The 22,500-nt window shown below is 53.9% G+C and overlaps 1 protein-coding gene and 1 long non-coding RNA gene across 2 annotated transcripts in view; one reads left to right on the top strand and one right to left on the bottom strand.

Annotated features, from left to right (window-relative positions):
* pnpo (pyridoxamine 5'-phosphate oxidase) overlaps window positions 1-22,500 on the top strand; it is a 30,255-nt gene that overhangs the window by 1,009 nt on the left and 6,746 nt on the right. Inside the window, exons 2-5 of the mRNA XM_063038075.1 lie at window positions 7,051-7,175; window positions 15,894-15,993; window positions 17,559-17,612; window positions 20,929-21,057. Of these exons, the coding sequence (XP_062894145.1) occupies window positions 7,051-7,175; window positions 15,894-15,993; window positions 17,559-17,612; window positions 20,929-21,057 (408 nt within the window). The remainder of the gene's footprint in view (window positions 1-7,050; window positions 7,176-15,893; window positions 15,994-17,558; window positions 17,613-20,928; window positions 21,058-22,500) is intronic.
* LOC134340629 (uncharacterized) lies at window positions 14,958-17,536 on the bottom strand. The gene is made up of 3 exons (XR_010016600.1): window positions 17,425-17,536; window positions 15,514-15,664; window positions 14,958-15,235 (listed from the first exon to the last, which is right to left on the bottom strand). It is a non-coding gene; the product is annotated as an uncharacterized LOC134340629 (long non-coding RNA).

Below are 22,500 nucleotides of genomic sequence, written 5' to 3'. Positions count from 1 at the left end.
CTCCCCGTAGACAGCAGCGGAAATTGATCCTGGGTCACCCATCACCCATACTGTAAAGTGACGTGCTAACCCCTACGGTGCTGGGCTGCCCTGGGGTGTGGAGGGTAGGGTTGGGGGCTAAGGGCAGGAGGGGGTCCTGATGTGAAGAGGGAACAAGGTCTAGCAGGGAGAGGGTGTGGACCCTGTCGGGGGGGAGGGGGGGGGTCGTGATGAGGAGAAGGAACAGGGTCTAGCAGGGAGAGGGTGTGGGGCCTGTCGGGGGGAGGGGAGGTCCTGATGTGGAGAAGGAACAAGGTCTAGCAGGGAGAGGGTGTGGACCCTGTCGGGGGGAGGGGGGAGGTCCTGATGTGAAGAGGGAACAAGGTCTAGCAGGGAGAGGGTGTGGACCCTGTCGGGGGGGAGGGGGGGTCCTGATGTGGAGAAGGAACAGGGTCTAGCAGGGAGAGAGTGTGGACCCTGTCGGGGGGGGGTCATGATGTGGAGAAGGAACAGGGTCTAGCAGGGAGAGGGTGTGGGCCCTGTCGGGGGTAGGGGAGGTCCTGATGTGGAGAAGGAACAGGGTCTAGCAGGGAGAGAGTGTGGGGCCTGTCAGGGGGGGGGGTCCTGATGTGGAGAAGGAACAGGGTCTAGCAGGGAGAGGGTGTGGGCCCTGTCGGGGGGGAGGGGGGGGTCCTGATGTGGAGAAGGAACAGGGTCTAGCAGGGAGAGGGTGTGGACCCTGTCGGGGGGGAGGGGGGGGTCCTGATGTGGAGAAGGAACAGGGTCTAGCAGGGAGAGGGTGTGGACCCTGTCGGGGGGGAGGGGGGGGTCGTGATGAGGAGAAGGAACAGGGTCTAGCAGGGAGAGAGTGTGGACCCTGTCGGGGGGGGGTCGTGATGAGGAGAAGGAACAGGGTCTAGCAGGGAGAGGGTGTGGACCCTGTCGGGGGGGGGTCGTGATGAGGAGAAGGAACAGGGTCTAGCAGGGAGAGAGTGTGGGGCCTGTCGAGGGAAGGGGGGGGTCGTGATGAGGAGAAGGAACAGGGTCTAGCAGGGAGAGAGTGTGGACCCTGTCGGGGGGGGGTCGTGATGTGGAGAAGGAACAGGGTCTAGCAGGGAGAGGGTGTGGGGCCTGTCGGGGGGAGGGGGAGGGGGGGTCCTGATGTGGAGAAGGAACAGGGTCTAGCAGGGAGAGGGTGTGGACCCTGTCGGGGGGGAGGGGGGGGTCCTGATGTGGAGAAGGAACAGGGTCTAGCAGGGAGAGGGTGTGGACCCTGTCGGGGGGAGGGGGGAGTCGTGATGTGGAGAAGGAACAGGGTCTAGCAGGGAGAGGGTGTGGGGCCTGTCGGGGGGAGGGGGGGGTCGTGATGTGGAGAAGGAACAGGGTCTAGCAGGGAGAGGGTGTGGACCCTGTCGGGGGGAGGGGGAGGGGGGGTCCTGATGTGGAGAAGGAACAGGGTCTAGCAGGGAGAGGGTGTGGACCCTGTCGGGGGGGGGGTGTCATGATGTGGAGAAGGAACAGGGTCTAGCAGGGAGAGGGTGTGGACCCTGTCGGGGGGAGGGGGGGGTCCTGATGTGGAGAAGGAACAGGGTCTAGCAGGGAGAGGGTGTGGACCCTGTCGGGGGGGAGGGGGAGGGTCGTGATGAGGAGAAGGAACAGGGTCTAGCAGGGAGAGGGTGTGGACCCTGTCGGGGGGAGAGGGGGTCATGATGTGGAGAAGGAACAGGGTCTAGCAGGGAGGAGTGTGGGGCCTGTCGAGGGAAGGGGGGGGTCGTGATGAGGAGAAGGAACAGGGTCTAGCAGGGAGAGAGTGTGGGGCCTGTCGAGGGAAGGGGGGGGTCGTGATGAGGAGAAGGAACAGGGTCTAGCAGGGAGAGAGTGTGGGGCCTGTCGAGGGAAGGGGGGGGTCGTGATGAGGAGAAGGAACAGGGTCTAGCAGGGAGAGAGTGTGGGGCCTGTCGAGGGAAGGGGGGGGTCGTGATGTGGAGAAGGAACAGGGTCTAGCAGGGAGAGGGTGTGGGCCCTGTCGGGGGGAGGGGGGGGTCATGATGTGAAGAAGGAACAGGGTCTAGTAGGGAGAGGGTGTGGACCCTGTCGGGGGGAGAGGGGGTCATGATGAGGAGAAGGAACAGGGTCTAGCAGGGAGAGAGTGTGGACCCTGTCGGGGGGGGGGTGTCATGATGTGGAGAAGGAACAGGGTCTAGCAGGGAGAGGGTGTGGGGCCTGTCGGGGGGGGGGTCGTGATGAGGAGAAGGAACAGGGTCTAGCAGGGAGAGGGTGTGGGGCCTGTCGGGGGGGGTCGTGATGTGGAGAAGGAACAGGGTCTAGCAGGGAGAGGGTGTGGACCCTGTCGGGGGGAGAGGGGGTCATGATGAGGAGAAGGAACAGGGTCTAGCAGGGAGAGAGTGTGGACCCTGTCGGGGGGAGGGGGGGGTCGTGATGTGGAGAAGGAACAGGGTCTAGCAGGGAGAGGGTGTGGGGCCTGTCGGGGGGGGGTCGTGATGTGGAGAAGGAACAGGGTCTAGCAGGGAGAGAGTGTGGACCCTGTCGGGGGGAGAGGGGGTCATGATGTGGAGAAGGAACAGGGTCTAGCAGGGAGAGAGTGTGGGGCCTGTCAGGGGGGGGTCATGATGTGGAGAAGGAACAGGGTCTAGCAGGGAGAGGGTGTGGACCCTGTCGGGGGGAGGGGGGGGGTCATGATGTGGAGAAGGAACATGGTCTAGCAGGGAGAGGGTGTGGACCCTGTCGGGGGGAGGGGGGGGTCATGATGTGGAGAAGGAACAGGGTCTAGCAGGGAGAGGGTGTGGGGCCTGTCGGGGGGGGTCGTGATGAGGAGAAGGAACAGGGTCTAGCAGGGAGAGAGTGTGGACCCTGTCGGGGGGGAGGGGGGCTTGGCAGGGAGGGAGAGCGGAGTCCAGTGGGGCCCCTGGTGCACAAACACTACAGCGTGGACCTTGTCCCTCAAGTCCTCGGGAGTTCTTCCCGTCCTTCCATTATGTTCTGAGCTCATCATCTTTGCAAAGGGAAGCCATGTTCCCGAAAGAACTCTCTAGAAAAGGTCTCACTTCGGCGGCCCCACAAGATTGACTGCACGCTACCACCGTCACCCTCGCCTACCTTGCCCGCGGTGCCTCTTCAAGGGGACTCACTTGTCGGGGTCGACGACGCTCTGGCCACTGGCTATCCTTGCCTGCACATTGTCTACAAACCTTGCCTTACCACAACCTCCACAATGCCACAGTACTTTAGAGCGAAAGAGAGCTCAGAAATAATGGAAATCTCTAAGTATCAGAATAATTTACTGTAAAGAGCAGTGAACAGTAAAAAAAAATCAAGTCAATATTTGGTGAGACTATCCTTTGCCTTTAAAAATGCATCGATTCTCATAGATACATTGCTGTGCGGTTTTGCAAGAAACCCGGCTGGGAGGTTGTTCCAAGTATCTGGGAGAACTTGCCACAGTTCTGCAAACTTCGGCAGTCTTGCTGGCTTCTGTCCCGAAAGGGGAATGGCAGACAGCCTCGATGGTGTTGAGATCAGGGCTCTGCGGGGGACGTAACCCAGATTTTAAAAATCCAAGGTGCCTGAATGTCCTTTCTCTGCACCTGTGCTTCCGACGGTAAACACGGCTCGGACTTTCACCCCCTCGGCAGGCACACCGGTCACAACTGAGCGCGCAAACATCTCAGGGATTTTTAAAAAAAGGCTTCAAACTCAGAGGTGGCCCCGGGGTCAACGGGCAAAGTTCCCCCTAGGCAGTGGAGTCCGCAATAATTGGCTCTGAGCCTGTACTCACTGGACTTCAGAAGAATGAGGGGGTGGGTGGGGGGGGGAATCTCACTGACATCTTATCAAATATTGAAAGACCTGGGGAGGATGTTTCCTATAGTGGGGGAGTCTAGGACCAGAGGACACAGACAGAGTGGATGTGGAGAGGATGTTTCCTATAGTGGGAGAGTCTAAGACCAGAGGGCACAGACAGAGTGGATGTGGAGAGGATGTTTCCTATAGTGGGAGAGTCTAGGACCAGAGGACACAGATAGAGTGGATGTGGAGAGGATGTTTCCTATAGTGGGGGAGTCCAGGACCAGAGGGCACAGATAGAGTGGGTGTGGAGAGGATGTTTCCTATAGTGGGGGAGTCTAGGACCAGAGGACACAGACAGAGTGGATGTGGAGAGGATGTTTCCTATAGTGGGGGAGTCCAGGACCAGAGGACACAGATAGAGTGGGTGTGGAGAGGATGTTTCCTATAGTGGGGGAGTCTAGGACCAGAGGACACAGACAGAGTGGATGTGGAGAGGATGTTTCCTATAGTGGGAGAGTCTAGGACCAGAGGACACAGACAGAGTGGATGTGGAGCGGATGTTTCCTATAGTGGGAGAGTCGAGGACCAGAGGACACAGATAGAGTGGGTGTGGAGAGGATGTTTCCTATAGTGGGGGAGTCTAGGACCAGAGGACACAGACAGAGTGGATGTGGAGCGGATGTTTCCTATAGTGGGAGAGTCGAGGACCAGAGGACACAGATAGAGTGGATGTGGAGAGGATGTTTCCTATAGTGGGGGAGTCCAGGACCAGAGGGCACAGATAGAGTGGGTGTGGAGAGGATGTTTCCTATAGTGGGGGAGTCTAGGACCAGAGGACACAGACAGAGTGGATGTGGAGAGGATGTTTCCTATAGTGGGGGAGTCCAGGACCAGAGGACACAGATAGAGTGGGTGTGGAGAGGATGTTTTCTATAGTGGGGGAGTCTAGGACCAGAGGACACAGACAGAGTGGATGTGGAGAGGATGTTTCCTATAGTGGGAGAGTCTAGTACCAGAGGACACAGACAGAGTGGATGTGGAGCGGATGTTTCCTATAGTGGGAGAGTCGAGGACCAGAGGACACAGATAGAGTGGATGTGGAGAGGATGTTTCCTATAGTGGGGGAGTCTAGGACCAGAGGACACAGATAGAGTGGGTGTGGAGAGGATGTTTCCTATAGTGGGGGAGTCTAGGACCAGAGGACACAGATAGAGTGGATGTGGAGAGGATGTTTCCTATAGTTGGGGGAGTCTAGGACCAGAGGACACAGATAGAGTGGATGTGGAGAGGATGTTTCCTATAGTGGGGGAGTCTAGGACCAGAGGACACAGACAGAGTGGATGTGGAGAGGATGTTTCCTATAGTGGGGGAGTCCAGGACCAGAGGACACAGATAGAGTGGGTGTAGAGAGGATGTTTCCTATAGTGGGGGAGTCTTGGACCAGAGGGCACAGATAGAGTGGATGTGGAGAGGATGTTTCCTATAGTGGGGGAGTCTAGGACCAGAGGACACAGACAGAGTGGATGTGGAGAGGATGTTTCCTATAGTGGGAGAGTCTAGGACCAGAGGACACAGACAGAGTGGATGTGGAGCGGATGTTTCCTATAGTGGGAGAGTCGAGGACCAGAGGACACAGATAGAGTGGATGTGGAGAGGATGTTTCCTATAGTGGGGGAGTCTAGGACCAGAGGACACAGATAGAGTGGGTGTGGAGAGGATGTTTCCTATAGTGGGGGAGTCTAGGACCAGAGGACACAGATAGAGTGGGTGTGGAGAGGATGTTTCCTATAGTGGGGGAGTCTAGGACCAGAGGACACAGACAGAGTGGATGTGGAGAGGATGTTTCCTATAGTGGGAGAGTCTAGGACCAGAGGACACAGACAGAGTGGATGTGGAGCGGATGTTTCCTATAGTGGGAGAGTCGAGGACCAGAGGACACAGATAGAGTGGGTGTGGAGAGGATGTTTCCTATAGTGGGGGAGTCTAGGACCAGAGGACACAGATAGAGTGGGTGTGGAGAGGATGTTTCCTATAGTGGGGGAGTCTAGGACCAGAGGACACAGATAGAGTGGATGTGGAGAGGATGTTTCCTATAGTTGGGGGAGTCTAGGACCAGAGGACACAGATAGAGTGGATGTGCAGAGGATGTTTCCTATAGTGGGGGAGTCTAGGACCAGAGGACACAGACAGAGTGGATGTGGAGAGGATGTTTCCTATAGTGGGGGAGTCCAGGACCAGAGGACACAGATAGAGTGGGTGTGGAGAGGATGTTTCCTGCAGTGGGGGAGTCTAGGACCAGAGGACACAGATAGAGTGGATGTGGAGAGGATGTTTCCTATAGTGGGGGAGTCTAGGACCAGAGGACACAGATAGAGTGGATGTGGAGAGGATGTTTCCTATAGTTGGGGGAGTCTAGGACCAGAGGACACAGATAGAGTGGATGTGGAGAGGATGTTTCCTGTAGTGGGGGAGTCTAGGACCAGAGGGCACAGATAGAGTGGATGTGGAGAGGATCTTTCCTATAGTGGGGGAGTCTAGGACCAGAGGACACAGATAGAGTGGATGTGGAGAGGATGTTTCCTGCAGTGGGGGAGTCTAGGACCAGAGGACACAGATAGAGTGGATGTGGAGAGGATGTTTCCTATAGTGGGGAGTCTGGGACCAGAGGACACAGCCTCAGAATAGAGGGACGTCTCTTTAGAACAGAGGTGAGCTGTACCAGCCAAGTCTTTCGGTATACTTACTTCTTTTTTAAAATTTTAAATTTTTATTTTTGATAAAGTGCAGAACAGCCCCCTCCAGCCCCCCGAGCAGCGCCACCCCAGTTATTCCCCGATTTAACCCTGCGCCTAATCACGGGACAATGTACAATGACCAATTAACCTACCGACCGGTAGGGTTCTTTTGGACTGTGGGAGGGAACCGTAGCACCCGGAGGAAACCCACACTGTCACAGGGGAGAACCTACGAACTCCTGACAGACAGTGGCGGGAATTGAACCCGCGTCTCCGGTACCGTAAAGCGTCGTGCTGACCGCTACGCTACCGGGCCGCACAAAGCGGGGGCTGACAGAATCTCGATTAGTCGGGGCGTCAGAGGTTTACGGGCGGGGGAGGAGGCAGCAGAGTGGGGGGTGGTTGAGGGGAGATAGTAAATCGGCCATGATGGGATCACAGAAGCAGACTCGATGGGCCGAATGGCCTAATTCTGCTCCGATGTCTTGTGGTCTAACAGTCTTCTTTCTCTCCCTCTTGCTGTGAGCAGGCATTTGAAGAAGCTCACCTGGTTTCCCTGGACCCTATGAAGCAGTTCGGTGACTGGTTTGAAGAGGCAGTGAAGTGCCCGTCTATCCAGGAGGCCAATGCCATGTGCCTCGCCACCTGTGCCAAGTAACAGCCTTTCCTAATCACTTCACTGCACCCAGGGGAACATCTCCCACTTCCTGTTCAGAACAGAGAACACTACAGCACAGTACAGGCCCTTCAGACCATGATGTTGTTCCAACCTTTAAACCTGCTCCGAGATCAATCTAATCCTTCCCTCCTACATATCCCACCATTTTTCTGTCATCCATGAGACTAACTAAGAGTCTCTTAAAAGTCCCTAAGGTGTCTGCCTATATCACCAGCCCTGGCAGGCCCACCTCTCTCTGTGTAAAAGAACATACATCCCACTCACCCCCCCCACCCCGAACTTTCCTCCTTAAAAGAATGCACCCCCTCCAGTTGCAAAAGGTCTCCGGCTGTCCACTCGATCTACGCCTCTTATCATCTTGTACACCTCTATCAAGTCGCCTCTCACCCGCCTTCGCTCCAAAGAGAGAAGCCCGAGCTCGCTCAACCTCATAAGGCTGGCTCTCCGATCCAGACAGCATCCTATGCACCCTCTCTAATCCAGGCAGCATCCTGGTGAATCACCTCTGCACCCTGTCTAATCCAGGCAGCATCCTGGTGAATCTCCTCTGCACTCTCTCTAATCCAGGCAGCATCCTGGCGAATCTCCTCTGCACCCTCTCTAATCCAGGCAGCATCCTGGTGAATCTCCCTCTGCACCCTCTTTAATCCAGGCAGCATCCTGGTGAATCTCCCTCCGCACCCTCTCTAATCCAGGCAGCATCCTGGCGAATCTCCTCTGCACCCTCTCTAATCCAGGCAGCATCCTGGTGAATCTCCCTCTGCACCCTCTCTAATCCAGGCAGCATCCTGATAAATCTCCTCTGCACCCTCTCTAATCCAGGCAGCATCCTGGTGAATCTCCTCTGCACCCTCTCTAATCCAGGCAGCATCCTGCTGAATCTCCCTCTGCACCCTCTCTAATCCAGGCTGCATCCTGATAAATCTCCTCTGCACCCTCTCTAATCCAGGCAGCATCCCGGTGAATCTCCCTCTGCGCCCACTCTGATCAAGGCAGCATCCTGGTGAATCACCTCTGCATCCTCTCTAATCCAGGCAGCATCCTGATAAATCTCCTCTGCACCCTCTCTAATCCAGGCAGCATCCTCGTGAATCTCCTCTGCACCCTCTCTAATCCAGGCAGCATCCTGGTGAATCTCCTCTGCACCCTCTCTAATCCAGGCAGCATCCTGGTGAATCTCCGTCTGTGCCCTCTCTAATCCAGGCAGCGTCCTGGTGAATCACCTCTGCACCCTTTCTAATCCAGGCAGCATCCTGATAAATCTCCTCTGCAACCTCTCTAATCCAGCAGCATCCTGGTAAATCTAGTCTGCACCCTCTCTAATCCAGGCAGCATCCTGGTGAATCTCCCTCTGCGCCCTCTCTGATCCAGGCAGCATCCTGGTGAATCTCCCTCTGCGCCCTCTCTGATCCAGGCAGCATCCTGGTGAATCTCCTCTGCACTCTCTCTAATCCAGGCAGCATCTTGGTAAATCTCCTCTGCACCCTCTCTAATCCAGGCAGCATCTTGGTAAATCTCCTCTGCACCCTCTCTAATTCAGGCAGCATCCTGGTGAATCACCTCTGCACCCTCTCTAATCCAGGTAGCATCCTGATAAATCTCCTCTGACCACTCTCTAATCCAGGCAGCATCCTGGTGAATCTCCTCTGCACCCTCTCTAATTCAGACAGCATCCTGGTGAATCTCCTCTGCACCCTCTCTAATCCAGGCAGCATCCCGGTGAATCTCCCTCTGCGCCCTCTCTGATCCAGGCAGCATCCTGGTGAATCTCCCTCTGTGCCCTCTCTAATCCAGGCAGCGTCCTGGTGAATCACCTCTGCACCCTTTCTAATCCAGGCAGCATCCTGATAAATCTCCTCTGCACACTCTCTAATCCAGACAGCATCCTGGTGAATCTCCTCTACACCCTCTCTAATCCAGGCAGCATCCTGGTGAATCTCCTCTGTACCCTCTCTAATCCAGCAGCATCCTGGTAAATCTCCTCTGCACCCTCTCTAATCCAGGCAGCATCCTGGTGAATCTCCCTCTGCGCCCTCTCTGATCCAGGCAGCATCCTGGTGAATCTCCCTCTGCGCCCTCTCTGATCCAGGCAGCATCCTGGTGAATCTCCTCTGCACTCTCTCTAATCCAGGCAGCATCTTGGTAAATCTCCTCTGCACCCTCTCTAATCCAGGCAGCATCTTGGTAAATCTCCTCTGCACCCTCTCTAATTCAGGCAGCATCCTGGTGAATCACCTCTGCACCCTCTCTAATCCAGGCAGCATCCTGGTGAATCTCCTCTGCACCCTCTCTGATCCAGGCAGCATCCTGGTGAATCACCTCTGCTCCCTCTCTAATCCAGGCAGCATCCTGATAAATCTCCTCTGCACCCTCTCTAATCCAGGCAGCATCCTGGTAAATCTCCTCTGCACCCTCTCTAATTCAGACAGCATCCAGGTGAATCACCTCTGCACCCTCTCTAATCCAGGCAGCATCGTGGTGAATCTCCTCTGCACCCTCTCTAATCCAGGCAGCATCCTGGTGAATCTGCCTCTGCGCCCTCTCTGATCCAGGCAGCATCCTGGTGAATCACCCTCTGCGCCCTCTCTGATCCAGGCGGCATCCTGGTGAATCACCTCTGCTCCCTCTCTAATCCAGGCAGCATCCTGATAAATCTCCTCTGCACCTTCTCTAATCCAGGCAGCATCCTGGTAAATCTCATCTGCACCCTCTCTAATTCAGACAGGATCCTGGTGAATCACCTCTGCACCCTCTCTAATCCAGGCAGCATCCTGGTGAATCTCCTCTGCACCCTCTCTAATCCAGGCAGCAGCCCGGTGAATCTCCCGATGTGCCCTCTCTGATTCAGGCAGCATCCTGGTGAATCACCTCTGCTCCCTCTCTAATCCAGGCAGCATCCTGATAAATCTCCTCTGCACCCTCTCTAATCCAGGCAGCAGCCCGGTGAGTCTCCCTATGCGCCCTCTCTGATTCAGGCAGCATCCTGGTGAATCACCTCTGCTCCCTCTCTAATCCAGGCAGCATCCTGATAAATCTCCTCTGCACCCTCTCTAATCCAGGCAGCATCCTGGTAAATCTCCTCTGCACCTTCTCTAATCCAGGCAGCATCCTGGTAAATCTCATCTGCACCCTCTCTAATTCAGACAGGATCCTGGTGAATCACCTCTGCACCCTCTCTAATCCAGGCAGCATCCTGGTGAATCTCCTCTGCACCCTCTCTAATCCAGGCAGCAGCCCGGTGAATCTCCCGATGTGCCCTCTCTGATTCAGGCAGCATCCTGGTGAATCACCTCTGCTCCCTCTCTAATCCAGGCAGCATCCTGATAAATCTCCTCTGCACCCTCTCTAATCCAGGCAGCAGCCCGGTGAGTCTCCCTATGCGCCCTCTCTGATTCAGGCAGCATCCTGGTGAATCACCTCTGCTCCCTCTCTAATCCAGGCAGCATCCTGATAAATCTCCTCTGCACCCTCTCTAATCCAGGCAGCATCCTGGTAAATCTCCTCTGCACCCTCGCTAATTCAGACAGCATCCTGGTGAATCACCTCTGCACCCTCTGTAATCCAGGCAGCATCGTGTTGAATCTCCTCTGCACCCTCTCTAATCCAGGTAGCATCCTGATAAATCTCCTCTGCACCCTCTCTAATCCAGGCAGCATCCTGGTGAATCTCCTCTGCACCCTCTCTAATTCAGACAGCATCTTGGTAAATCTCCTCTGCACCCTCTCTAATCCAGACAGCATCCTGGTGAATCTCCACTGCACCCTCTCTAATTCAGACAGCATCCTGGTGAATCTCCTCTGCACCCTCTCTAATCCAGGCAGCATCCCGGTGAATCTCCCTCTGCGCCCTCTCTAATCCAGGCAGCATCTTGGTAAATCTCCTCTGCACCCTCTCTAATCCAGACAGCATCCTGGTGAATCTCCTCTGCACCCTCTCTAATCCAGGCAGCATCCTGGTGAATCTCGTCTGCACCATCTCTGATCCAGGCAGCATCCCGGTGAATCTCCCTCTGCGCCCTCTCTAATCCAGGCAGCATCTTGGTAAATCTCCTCTGCACCCTCTCTAATCCAGACAGCATCCTGGTGAATCTCCTCTGCACCCTCTCTAATCCAGGCAGCATCCTGGTGAATCTCGTCTGCATATCTCTGATCCAGGCAGCATCCTGGTGAATCTCCCTCTGCGCCCTCTCTGATCCAGGCAGCGTCCTGGTGAATTTCCTCTGCACCCTCTCTAATCCAGGCAGCATCCTGATAAATCTCCTCTGCACCCTCTCTAATCCAGGCAGCATCCTGGTGAATCTCCTCTTTACCCTCTCTAATCCAGGCAGCATCCTGATAAATCTCCTCTGCACCCTCTCTAATTCAGACAGCATCCTGGTGAATCTCCTCTGCACCCTCTCTAATCCAGGCAGCATCAAGGTGAATCTCCCTCTGCGCCCTCTCTGATCCAGGCAGCATCCTGGTGAATCACCTCTGCACCCTCTCTAATCCAGGCAGCATCCTGATAAATCTCCTCTGCACCCTCTCTAATCCAGGCAGCATCCTGGTGAATCTCCTCTGCACCCTCTCTAATTCAGACAGCATCCTGGTGAATCTCCTCTGCACCCTCTCTAATCCAGGCAGCATCCTGGTGAATCTCCCTCTGTGCCCTCTCTAATCCAGGCAGCGTCCTGGTGAATCACCTCTGCACCCTTTCTAATCCAGGCAGCATCCTGATAAATCTCCTCTGCACCCTCTCTAATCCAGGCAGCATCCTGGTAAATCTCCTCTGCACCCTCTCTAATTCAGACAGCATCCTGGTAAATCTCCTCTTCACCCTCTCTAATCCAGGCAGCATCCTGGTAAATCTCCTCTGCGCCCTCTCTGATCCAGGCAGCATCCTGGTGAATCACCTCTGCACCCTCTCTAATCCAGGCAGCATCCTGATAAATCTCCTCTGCACCCTCTCTAATCCAGGCAGCATCCTGGTGAATCTCCTCTGCACCCTCTCTAATTCAGACAGCATCCTGGTGAATCTCCTCTGCACCCTCTCTAATCCAGGCAGCATCCTGGTGAATCTCCCTCTGTGCCCTCTCTAATCCAGGCAGCGTCCTGGTGAATCACCTCTGCACCCTTTCTAATCCAGGCAGCATCCTGATAAATCTCCTCTGCACCCTCTCTAATCCAGGCAGCATCCTGGTAAATCTCCTCTGCACCCTCTCTAATTCAGACAGCATCCTGGTAAATCTCCTCTTCACCCTCTCTAATCCAGGCAGCATCCTGGTAAATCTCCTCTGCGCCCTCTCTAATCCAGGCAGCATCCTGGTGAATCTCCTCTGTACCCTCTCTAATCCAGCAGCATCCTGGTAAATCTCCTCTGCACCCTCTCTAATCCAGGCAGCATCCTGGTGAATCTCCCTCTGCGCCCTCTCTGATCCAGGCAGCATCCTGGTGAATCTCCCTCTGCGCCCTCTCTGATCCAGGCATCATCCTGGTGAATCACCTCTGCTCCCTCTCTAATCCAGGCAACATCCTGGTAAATCTCCTCTGCACCCTCTCTAATTCAGACAGCATCCTGGTGAATCACCTCTGCACCCTCTCTAATCCAGGCAGCATCCTGGTGAATCTCCTCTGCACCCTCTCTAATCCAGGTAGCATCCTGATAAATCTCCTCTGCACCCTCTCTAATCCAGGCAGCATCGTGGTGTATCTCCTCTGCACCCTCTCTAATTCAGACAGCATCCTGGTGAATCTCCTCTGCACCCTCTCTAATCCAGGCAGCATCCCGGTGAATCTCCCTCTGCGCCCTCTCTAATCCAGGCAGCATCTTGGTAAATCTCCTCTGCACCCTCTCTAATCCAGACAGCATCCTGGTGAATCTCCTCCGCAGCCTCTCTAATCCAGGCAGCATCCTGGCGAATCTCCTCTGCACCCTCTCTAATCCAGGCAGCATCCTGGTGAATCTCCTCTGCACCCTCTCTAATCCAGGCAGCATCCTGGTGAATCTCCTCTGCACCCTCTCTAATCCAGGCAGTATCGTGGTGAATCTCCTCTGCACCCTCTCTAATCCAGGCAGCATCCTGGTAAATCTCCTCTGCACCCTCTCTAATCCAGGCAGTATCGTGGTGAATCTCCTCTGCACCCTCTCTAATCCAGGCAGCATCCTGGTAAATCTCCTCTGCACCCTCTCTAATTCAGACAGCATCCTGGTGAATCACCTCTGCACCCTCTCTAATCCAGGCAGCATCGTGGTGAATCTCCTCTGCACCCTCTCTAATCCAGGCAGCATCCTGATAAATCTCCTCTGCACCCTCTCTAATACAGACAGTGTCCTGGTGAATCACCTCTGCACCCTCTCTAATCCAGGCAGTATCCTGGTAAATCTCCTCTTCACCCTCTCTAATCCAGACAGTAGCATGGTAAATCTCCTGTGCAACCTCTCTAATCCAGGCAGCATCCTGGTGAATCTCCTCCGCAGCCTCTCTAATCCAGGCAGCATCCTGGTGAATCTCCTCCGCACCCTCTGTAAAACTTCCACATCCTTCCCGTAATAGGAGCAGAAGCAGGCCATTTGCCCCATCGTGCCTGCTCCACCATTCAATCATGGGCTGATCCACTTCATCCAGTCATCCCCACTCCCCTGCTTTCACCCCACACCCTTTGATGCCCTGGCCCTCTGGTGGGCCAAATAGCCTAATTTTACTCCCGAGCCTTATGGCCTTATCATAAGAGGGACAGAGTGGACTGCCAGAGGAATTTCCTTTCCCCCAGGGGCTGAAATAGCTGATTCGCGAGTGGCATAATTTTAAGGTGATTGGAGGGAAGTACAGGGGAAGCCGTCAGAGGTAGATCTTTTCAAGATTCTGGAGAGTTCTGGAGCCATGGAATGATAGAGGCAGATGCATTAGGAACATTTAAAAGACTCTTAGATAGGCATCATCGTTGTCATGTGACATCATCACTATGCGCCATGTTGTCTGACATAGGCGATCACGGTCTTTCCATTGAGCACGATTGTTCTTGGCAAGTTTTTTTCCACAGAAGGGGTTTGCCATCACCTTCTTCTGGGCAGTGTCTTTACAAGACGGGTGACCGCCCCCTCCCCAGCCATTATCAGTACTCTTCAGAGATTATCGGCGGTCGCACAACCAGGACTTGTGATCTGCACCGGCTGCTCATATGACCATCCCACCACCTGATCCCATAGGTTCACGTGAACCTGATCGGGAGGGGCTAAGCAGGCAGGCTAGCGGAGGGAAAGAACATCTCACACTTCCTCCGCTACAGACATACCTCCACCCTGCCACCGTCATAGACAGGCACATAGATGATAGAAAACTGGAGGGCTACCTGGGAGGGAAGAGTTGGCTTGAACTTGTAGTAGATTAAAAGGTCACAACGTCTAAGGCTGCAAACTGTACTGTGCTGTATATGTTCTACGTTCTAAAGGGATATAGATAGGCAGGCGTCTGATAAACTGGGTAAACTGTGGGAAAAAACATGAAATTGTCCATTTTGGCTAAAAAAAGAAAAAAAAAATCTGCCAGGGACACAATGCTGGAGAATCTCAGCAGGTCAGGCAGCATCTACGGAGGGGAATAAACAGTCGATATCCCGGGCCAGGGCTTGCTGAAGGATTCTAGTGTCCCGATGAAGGGTCTCGCCCCGAAGCATGGACTGTTTATTCCCCTCCAAAGACCTGCCGAGTTCCCCCAGCATTTTGTGTGCGTGTGTATGTTTGCTGAATCTGTCAAGGCTTTAACTGGTTGAGAAAGCGAACCCAAAAGATTTTGCTGCGGGTCTGGGGCTCTCTCAGTGGGATGGACTGTACAGCCGTCATGTACGTTACACAACCAGTGGGCTACTGAATTGGCTTTATGACTCTGGGTTCGCTTCCGTGAACTTCAGTTCTGAATGTTATCTGCTTGCTTTTTACTGTTTGCACGATTTGTGTTTTTTCCCCTGCACATTGAGTTCAATTTATTTCAGAAAATGCATACAGTATACAACCTGAGATTCTTACTCTTCACAGACAGCCATGGAACAGGAGGAAAGCCCTGAAGAATGAATGACAGGAAAACGTTAGAAGCCCAAAGCCCTTCCTCTGCCCCCACCCCCACGGAGAACCATCAGTAGCAGCGTCAACCCACACCCCCCCCTCCCCGGGCCCTTCCCCCCCCCAACTTCCTTCAGCAAAAACATTGACCCCACCACCATCCATTATGCAAGCAATAACAAAGCCCCCCCCCCCAGAGACCACGATTGAGACTCCACCCAAAAAAAAAAACGATGTTTATCCCAACATTTTGACAAGCCACAGGCTTCTCTCTCTTACTGGCGAGGAATTGGGTCACGCGGCCCGAAGGCGCACGTCTTCCCTGGCGATGTTGAAAGCGCTGGGCCGCTCGGCGAGAACACCCCGCTGTGAAGAACCGCAGTCTTGAGTTGCAGCTGTAGGTCACGGACTCCGACAGGAGCCCGGCCCCCTTGGAAAGGAAAAGAGACAAGACATGAGAGGGCAGAAATTAAACCGTTTGGCGAATGAACCGGAAGACATTGCCCTCGGGCGCCATCTTTTGCTCCTCCCTCCAAAGGCTTTTTTGAAATGTGTTTTATTGGGTTTCTTGGCTGCCCGTCAGGAGACGAATCTCAAGGTTGTATATAGTTTAAATTTGTAGATAATAAATGTACTTTGAACTTTGAACCTCCTTCTAGGGATGGAAAGCCCTCTGCTCGAATGTTGCTTCTGAAGGGGTTTGGACCCGACGGTTTTAAGTTCTTCACTAACTACGAAAGCAGGAAGGGGAGGGAGCTGGTGAGTAGTTAAGGTTGCCGTAACAACACCTTAAAGCTCCTGTGCAGCTTGCTGAATGAACTCTCTCGCCCATGCAGGCTCCTCTCATCCCAGTAGGCCGGTTGCCGTCATGGCAACCCAGTTTAGGCCCACTCCTTGCCGCCTGCCTTCCCTGCCTTCTCTTTCCTCACGTTCCTGGCCCACCTCTGCCGCAGTAAATCTTCTAAAACAGGAGGAAATCTGCAAAGGTCCAAAGCAACCCACGTAAAACGCTGGAGGAACTCAGCAGGCCAGGCAGCATCTTTGGAAAAGAGTCAACGGTTGACGTTTCGGGCCGAGACCTTTCGTCAGGACTGAAGAAGGGTTTCGGCCTGAAAGCTGGCCAAGTTCCTCTGGCATTTTGTGTGTGTGTGTGTGCGTGTGTGTGTGTGCGCGCGTGTGTGTGTGTGCGTGTGTGTGTGCGTGGTGTGTGTGTGCGTGGTGTGTGTGTGCGTGGTGTGTGTGTGCGTGGTGTGGTGTGTGTGTTGCAGTAAGCCTTCTCCCACCTCATTGAAAATGTCACAGACAAGTTGCAACTAGTGGGCGTTGAAACTCTTGGTCCCCGCTCCTCTCCACATCCACTTACCCGTTCTCCCACCTTCTCCCCATAACCTTTGACACCCCGACTAATTAAGAATCAATCAACCTATGCTTTAAATATACCCAATGACTTGGCCTCCACTGCCATCTGTGGCAACAACTTCCACAGATTCACCACCCTCTGGCTACAGAAATTCCTCCTCATCTGTGTTCTAAAGGGACGTCCCTCTATTCTGAGGTTGTGTCCTCTGGTCCTAGACTCCCCCACTATAGGAAACATCCTCTCCACATCCACTCTATCTGTGTCTTCTGGTCCTAGACTCTCGCCACTATAGGAAACATCCTCTCCACATCCACTCTATCTGTGTCCTCTGGTCCTAGACGCTCCCCACTATAGGAAACATCCTCTCCACATCCACTCTATCTGTGTCCTCTGGTCCTAGACTCCCCCCACTATAGGAAACACCAATTGTACATTGCAACCCTTTTGAGTGCAATTTCTCTTCCTATTGTCCACCAGCACTGGCCCCTTGTTATCATACACTCTGACATCATTCCACTAATTAGCATATTACATATCTCGCTCGCTTTTAGTCGAGATTTATTGTAAATGGTGACATTGAAACAGCGAGCTGTTGGCGTTCCCTCTCCCCTCGCCTCTCTCTCTCCTTCCCTCTCCCTCTCCTGAGATGGCGAAGTGTTGGGGTTAACACCTGTACTCTCAGTCACAGGGACTTTGCTATTGCTTGCCTGGTGGGGGGTGACGGGGTTGATTCTTTCACTGGAGCAAGTGCCGGGTGAGGAGGGGGCTGAGGGTCGATGGTTTTGCTGCTGCCTGTGTTTTTTTGGGCGGGGGGGCTTTCGAGCACTTACGTTCTCATGTCACTCATTCCTTTCTCCCCGTTGCGAGGATGTCTGTGAAGAGTGAGAATTTCAGGTTGTATCGTGTAGACGTTCTCCGATATTAAACTCCACAGCCTGAGCCACTTGATTTCCTCTTTCTCCAGGAGAGTAACCCGTTTGCTGCAATTGTGTTCTATTGGGAGCCCCTGAACAGGCAAGTACGTCCTCATTTACATCTCGACTCTGTTACGAAACCCATCACCTTTCCCTCCCCTGTTTCACCGGCTGGTGTGGCTCACAGAATTAATGTACCGTAACAGGCTGTCCATGGAGAGTGGATGGGGCTCATCTCCAAGTTTTTAGATTTAATTTTGATAATTAGTCATCAGCACTGGCCTCCATTGGTTCCTTCAAGGTTGTTATAGTCCGGGGTGGGAGTGGGAACAAGCTCCAAGTCCGAGTCCAAATGCTCTCATTGGCGTGCGTCTCAAACAGCCTCTGACAGCCAAGTCCAGGTCCCGGCCTTCACGAGTGGTTTACCTACTAAGCCAGGCGGAACCATTTCTACTGACAGGAGAAGGGGCAAAGGTAGGTTACTGGCACCTTAAAACCAGTCGCTCCGGGCAGATGGGGCTCGTCAGCCGTGGTTGGCAGCTCATCTGGGAGAAGGAAAACTGATCTCAAACCTCTACTGCCTTGTGGCTACACCCACTCACAGGGAAGGCTTTGGGAGTGAACCCCGAGGGAAAAATCCGGAGCTGGAGTCCCTACGTTGAGTTCAACGCTGACTGGCAACTCCTGGTGCCAAACTGTATTGGCCTCTGCAGTTCCTTTGGGTTCATCAGCTGTGTGGAGAGGGGGAGCCTGTTACACGGGCAACAGCTCGCTCTCCATATCGTACTGCCCTGGATTGTGTATCTAGACAGCTGGGACACAACATCCATGGTCATCCCTGACCCACAGAGGCCTCAGTTCGACCCAAGCTTCCATCACGGGCACCAGCCTCCCCAGCATTGAGGACATCTTCAAGGAGCGAGTCCTCAAAAAGGTGGCAACCATCATTAAGGACCCCCACCACCCAGGACATGCCCTCTTCTCATTGCTACCGTCACCAAGGAGGTACGGGAACCTGAAGACCCACACTCAGCGATTCAGGAGCAGCTTCTTCCCCTCTGCCATCAGGGAGGAGGTACAGGAGCCTGAAGACACACACTCAACGATTCAGGAACAACTTCTTCCCCTCTGCCATCAGGGAGGAGATACAGGAGCCTGAAGACACACACTCAACGATTCAGGAACAGCTTCTTCCCCTCCGCCATCAGGGAGGAGGTACAGGAGCCTGAAGACACACACTCAGCGATTCAGGAACAGCTTCTTCCCCTCCACCACCCGATTTCTGAAAGGGCAATGAACCCGTGAACTTACTTCCTTTATCTTTGCACGATTTATTCTCCCCCCCTTCTTCCTGACGGCAGCAGCGAGAAGAGAGTGTGTCCTGGGTGGTGGTGGGGGGTGTCCCTGACGACGGATGCTGCTTTCCTGCGCCAGTGCTCCTTGTAGATTGTGGATGCCCTCAGTGGCGGGGAGGGCTTTACCCGTGACGGACGGCTACTTTTTGTAGTCTTTTCCATTCGGGGATGCTGGTGTTTCCGTACCCGGCCGTGACGCGGACAGTCAGTACTCCGCTATACGTCTGTAGAAGTTTGTCAAAGTTTTAGAAGTCATGCTGAATCTTTACAAACTTCGAAGGACGTAGAGGCACGAATGTGCTGGGCCCGGGTCTGAAATGATGACGCTGAGGAGGACTTTAAAGTTGCTGACCCTCCGAGGAGGAATGGCTGATGGACCTGTGGTTTGCTGCTCCTGAAGTCAGTGCTCAGCTCCTGGGTCTTGCTGACGTTGAGCGAGCGGTTGTCGTTGTGGCACCGCCCAGCTGGATTTTCAACCTCCCTCCTGTATGCCGATCCGTCAGCGCGGCAAGAGGACCCGTCAGCAAGCCGGGATACGGCGCGAGAGCTGTGCTTCGCCGCACAGTCAGGAGTGTAAGGCGGGTAGGGCGGGGGGCTGAACACACAGCCTTGTGGTGCACCGGTGCTGACGGAGACCGCGGGGGAGATGTCAAACTGACTGGGGTCTGCAAGTGAGCAAATCGAGGATGAAAATCGCACAGGGAGGTACTGAGGCTGTACAGTTGTGTGGCGGACTAACCTGACTGACAGAGGATGACAGCTTTACCACCAGGTTGGTAACGGGAGTCGTGCCAGACCATCTCTCTCAGACACACACACACAAACAAAACGCTGGAGGGATTCAGCAGTTCGGGCAGCGTCTACGGAGGGGAATTGAACAGAAGATACATCGGCGGTCCGGAAACGTCGGCTGTTTATTCCTCTCCGTAGACGCAGCCTGACCTGCTGAGCTCCTCCAGCGTTTTGTGTGTGCGTGTGTGTTTTTTTTCCCATGGGCCTTTGGGGCACTGCGCTAACCTAGTTGCTTGCGCGACGCTATTACAACTTGGGGTGGGGAGGGGGCGGGGTGTCAGAGTTCAGAGTTCAATCCCGGTGTCCGCTGTAGGAAAGTTTATTTGTTCCTTCCCGTGAGCGCGTGGGTTTCCTCCGGGTGCTCTGGTTTCCTCCCACGGTCCACAGACGTACCAGTTGGTAGGTTAATGGGTCATTGTAAGTTGTCCCCGTGATTAGGTTCGGGTTGAATTCGCCCAGTGGCTGGGTAGATAAATGAAGTAATATAGTTTTCTAAGTAGCTAATTTAAAAATGCAAACACGAGGAAATCTGTAGATGCTGGAATTTCAAGCAACACACATAAAAGTTGCTGGTGAACGCAGCAGGCCAGGCAGCATCTCTAGGAAGGGGTACAGTCGACGTTTTGGGCCGAGACCCTTCGTCAGGACTAACTGAAGGAAGAGCTAGTAAGAGATTTGAAAGAGGGAGGGGGAGGGGGAGATCCGAAATGATAGGAGAAGACAGGAGGGGGAGGGATGGAGCCAAGAGCTGGACAGGTGATTGGCAAAAGGGATATGAGAGGACCATGGGACAGGAGGCCCAGGGAGAAGGAAAAGGGGGAGGGGGAACCAGAGGGTGGGCAAGGGGTATAGTGAGAGGGACAGAGGGAGAAAAAGGAGAGCGAGAGAAAGAATGTGTGTATATAAATAAATAACGGATGGGGTACGAGGGGGAGGTGGGGCATTAGCGGAAGTTAGAGAAGTCGATGTTCATGCCATCAGGTTGGAGGCTACCCAGACGGAATATAAGGTGTTGTTCCTCCAACCTGAGTGTGGCTTCATCTTGACAGTAGAGGAGGCCGTGGATAGACATGTCAGAATGGGAATGGGATGTGGAATTAAAACGTGTGGCCACTGGGAGATCCTGCTTTCTCCGGCGGACAGAGCGTAGGTGTTCAGCGAAACGGTCTCCCAGCCTGCGTCGGGTCCCGCCAATAGATAGAGGGCCGCATGGCGGCCCGGGAGCAGCCCGCCGCTGGTACTGCTGACCGAGGCTGTTCCCGTCACCCCTCAGGTGCGCATCGAGGGGCGCGTGGCCAGGTTGCCGAGGGCGGAATCGCAGGACTACTTCCACTCCCGGCCCAGAAGCAGCCAGATCGGGGCTGTGGTCAGCCGGCAGAGCGCGGTCATCCCCGACCGGCAGGTGGGTGCGTCCGGGGTCCGAGCCGGGCCCCCGCGTTCCTGGGCGCCGACGTCTCTGGGCCCAGCGGGTACAAAGCAGGCACGCCTGCGGCTGCACTTCATTCGGAGTTTGGAGGAGATTCGGCACGTCACCGGAGGCTCTGCCGGATTTCCTCAGACAGCATTCTGAATGTTGCTTTTTTTTAAAATCACCGTCTGGTACGGGGTGGGGAGGAGGGGCGGTCACTGCACGGGTCGGGAAAAAGCTGCAGGAAGTCGTGAACTCAGCCGGCTCCCACCCCCACCCCCCAGCATCCACGGCATCTTCAAAAGACATAAGAATGTAAGAAATAGGAGCAGGAGTCAGCCATCGAGCCTGTCCCACCATTCAATAAGATCACGGCTGATCTGTCCGTAAACTCAGCTCCATCTACCTGCCTTTACCCCATAACCCTCAATTCCCTTACTGTGTAAAAACCTATCTAACTGTTTCTTAAATATATTTAGTGAAGAAGCCTCAACTGCTTCCCTGGGCAGAGAATTCCACAGATTCACCACTCTCTGGGAAAAACAGTTTCTCCTCATCTCCATCCTAAATCTTCTCCCCTGAATCTTGAGGCAATGTCCCCGAGTTCTAGTCTCACCTACCAATGGAAACAACTTTCCTACTTCTATCTTATCTATCCCTTTCAAAATGTTGTATGTTTCTATAAGATCCCCTCTCATTCTTCTGAACTCCAGAGAGTATAGTCCCAGGCGACTCAATCTCTCCTCATAGGTTAACCCCTTCATCCCTGGAATCAACCTGGTGAACCTCCTCTGCACTGCCTCCAAAGCCAGTATATCCTTCCTCAAGTATAGAGACCAGAACTGCACACAGTACTCCAGGTGCAGTCTCACCAGTACCCTGTACAGTTGCAGCATGACCTCCCTGCTCTTGAATTCAATCCCTCTAGCAATAAAGGCCAACATTCCATTTGCCTTCTCAATAACCTGTTGTACCTGCAAGCCAACATTTTGTGATTCATGCACAAACACTCCCAAGTCCCTCTGCACAACAGCATACTGCAATCTTTCACCATTCAAATAATAATCTGCTCTTCTATTATTCCTTCCAAAGTGGATGATCTCACATTTACCAGTGTTGTATTCCATCTGCCAGACCTTGGCCCACTCACTTAACCTATCTATATCCCTCTGCAGACTCTCCACATCCTCTGTACAATTTGCTTTTCCAGTCAGTTTAGTGTCAACAGCAAATTTTGCTAAGCTACACTCAGTCCCCTCTTCCAAATCATCAATGTAAACAGCTGCGGGCCCAGCACCGACCCCTGTGGCACCCCACTCACCACTGACTGCCAACCGGAGAAATACCCATTTATACCAACTCTCTGTCTTCTATCGGTTCACCAATCCACTATCCATGCCAATACACTTCCTCCGACTCCATGCATCCGTATCTTAT

The sequence above is a fragment of the Mobula hypostoma genome, chromosome X1 (assembly GCF_963921235.1).
Source record: "Mobula hypostoma chromosome X1, sMobHyp1.1, whole genome shotgun sequence".
Classification (NCBI taxonomy): domain Eukaryota; kingdom Metazoa; phylum Chordata; class Chondrichthyes; order Myliobatiformes; family Myliobatidae; genus Mobula; species Mobula hypostoma.
Note: the sequence above shows the minus strand (reverse complement) of the source record. Positions and strands in the feature narration are given on the sequence as shown.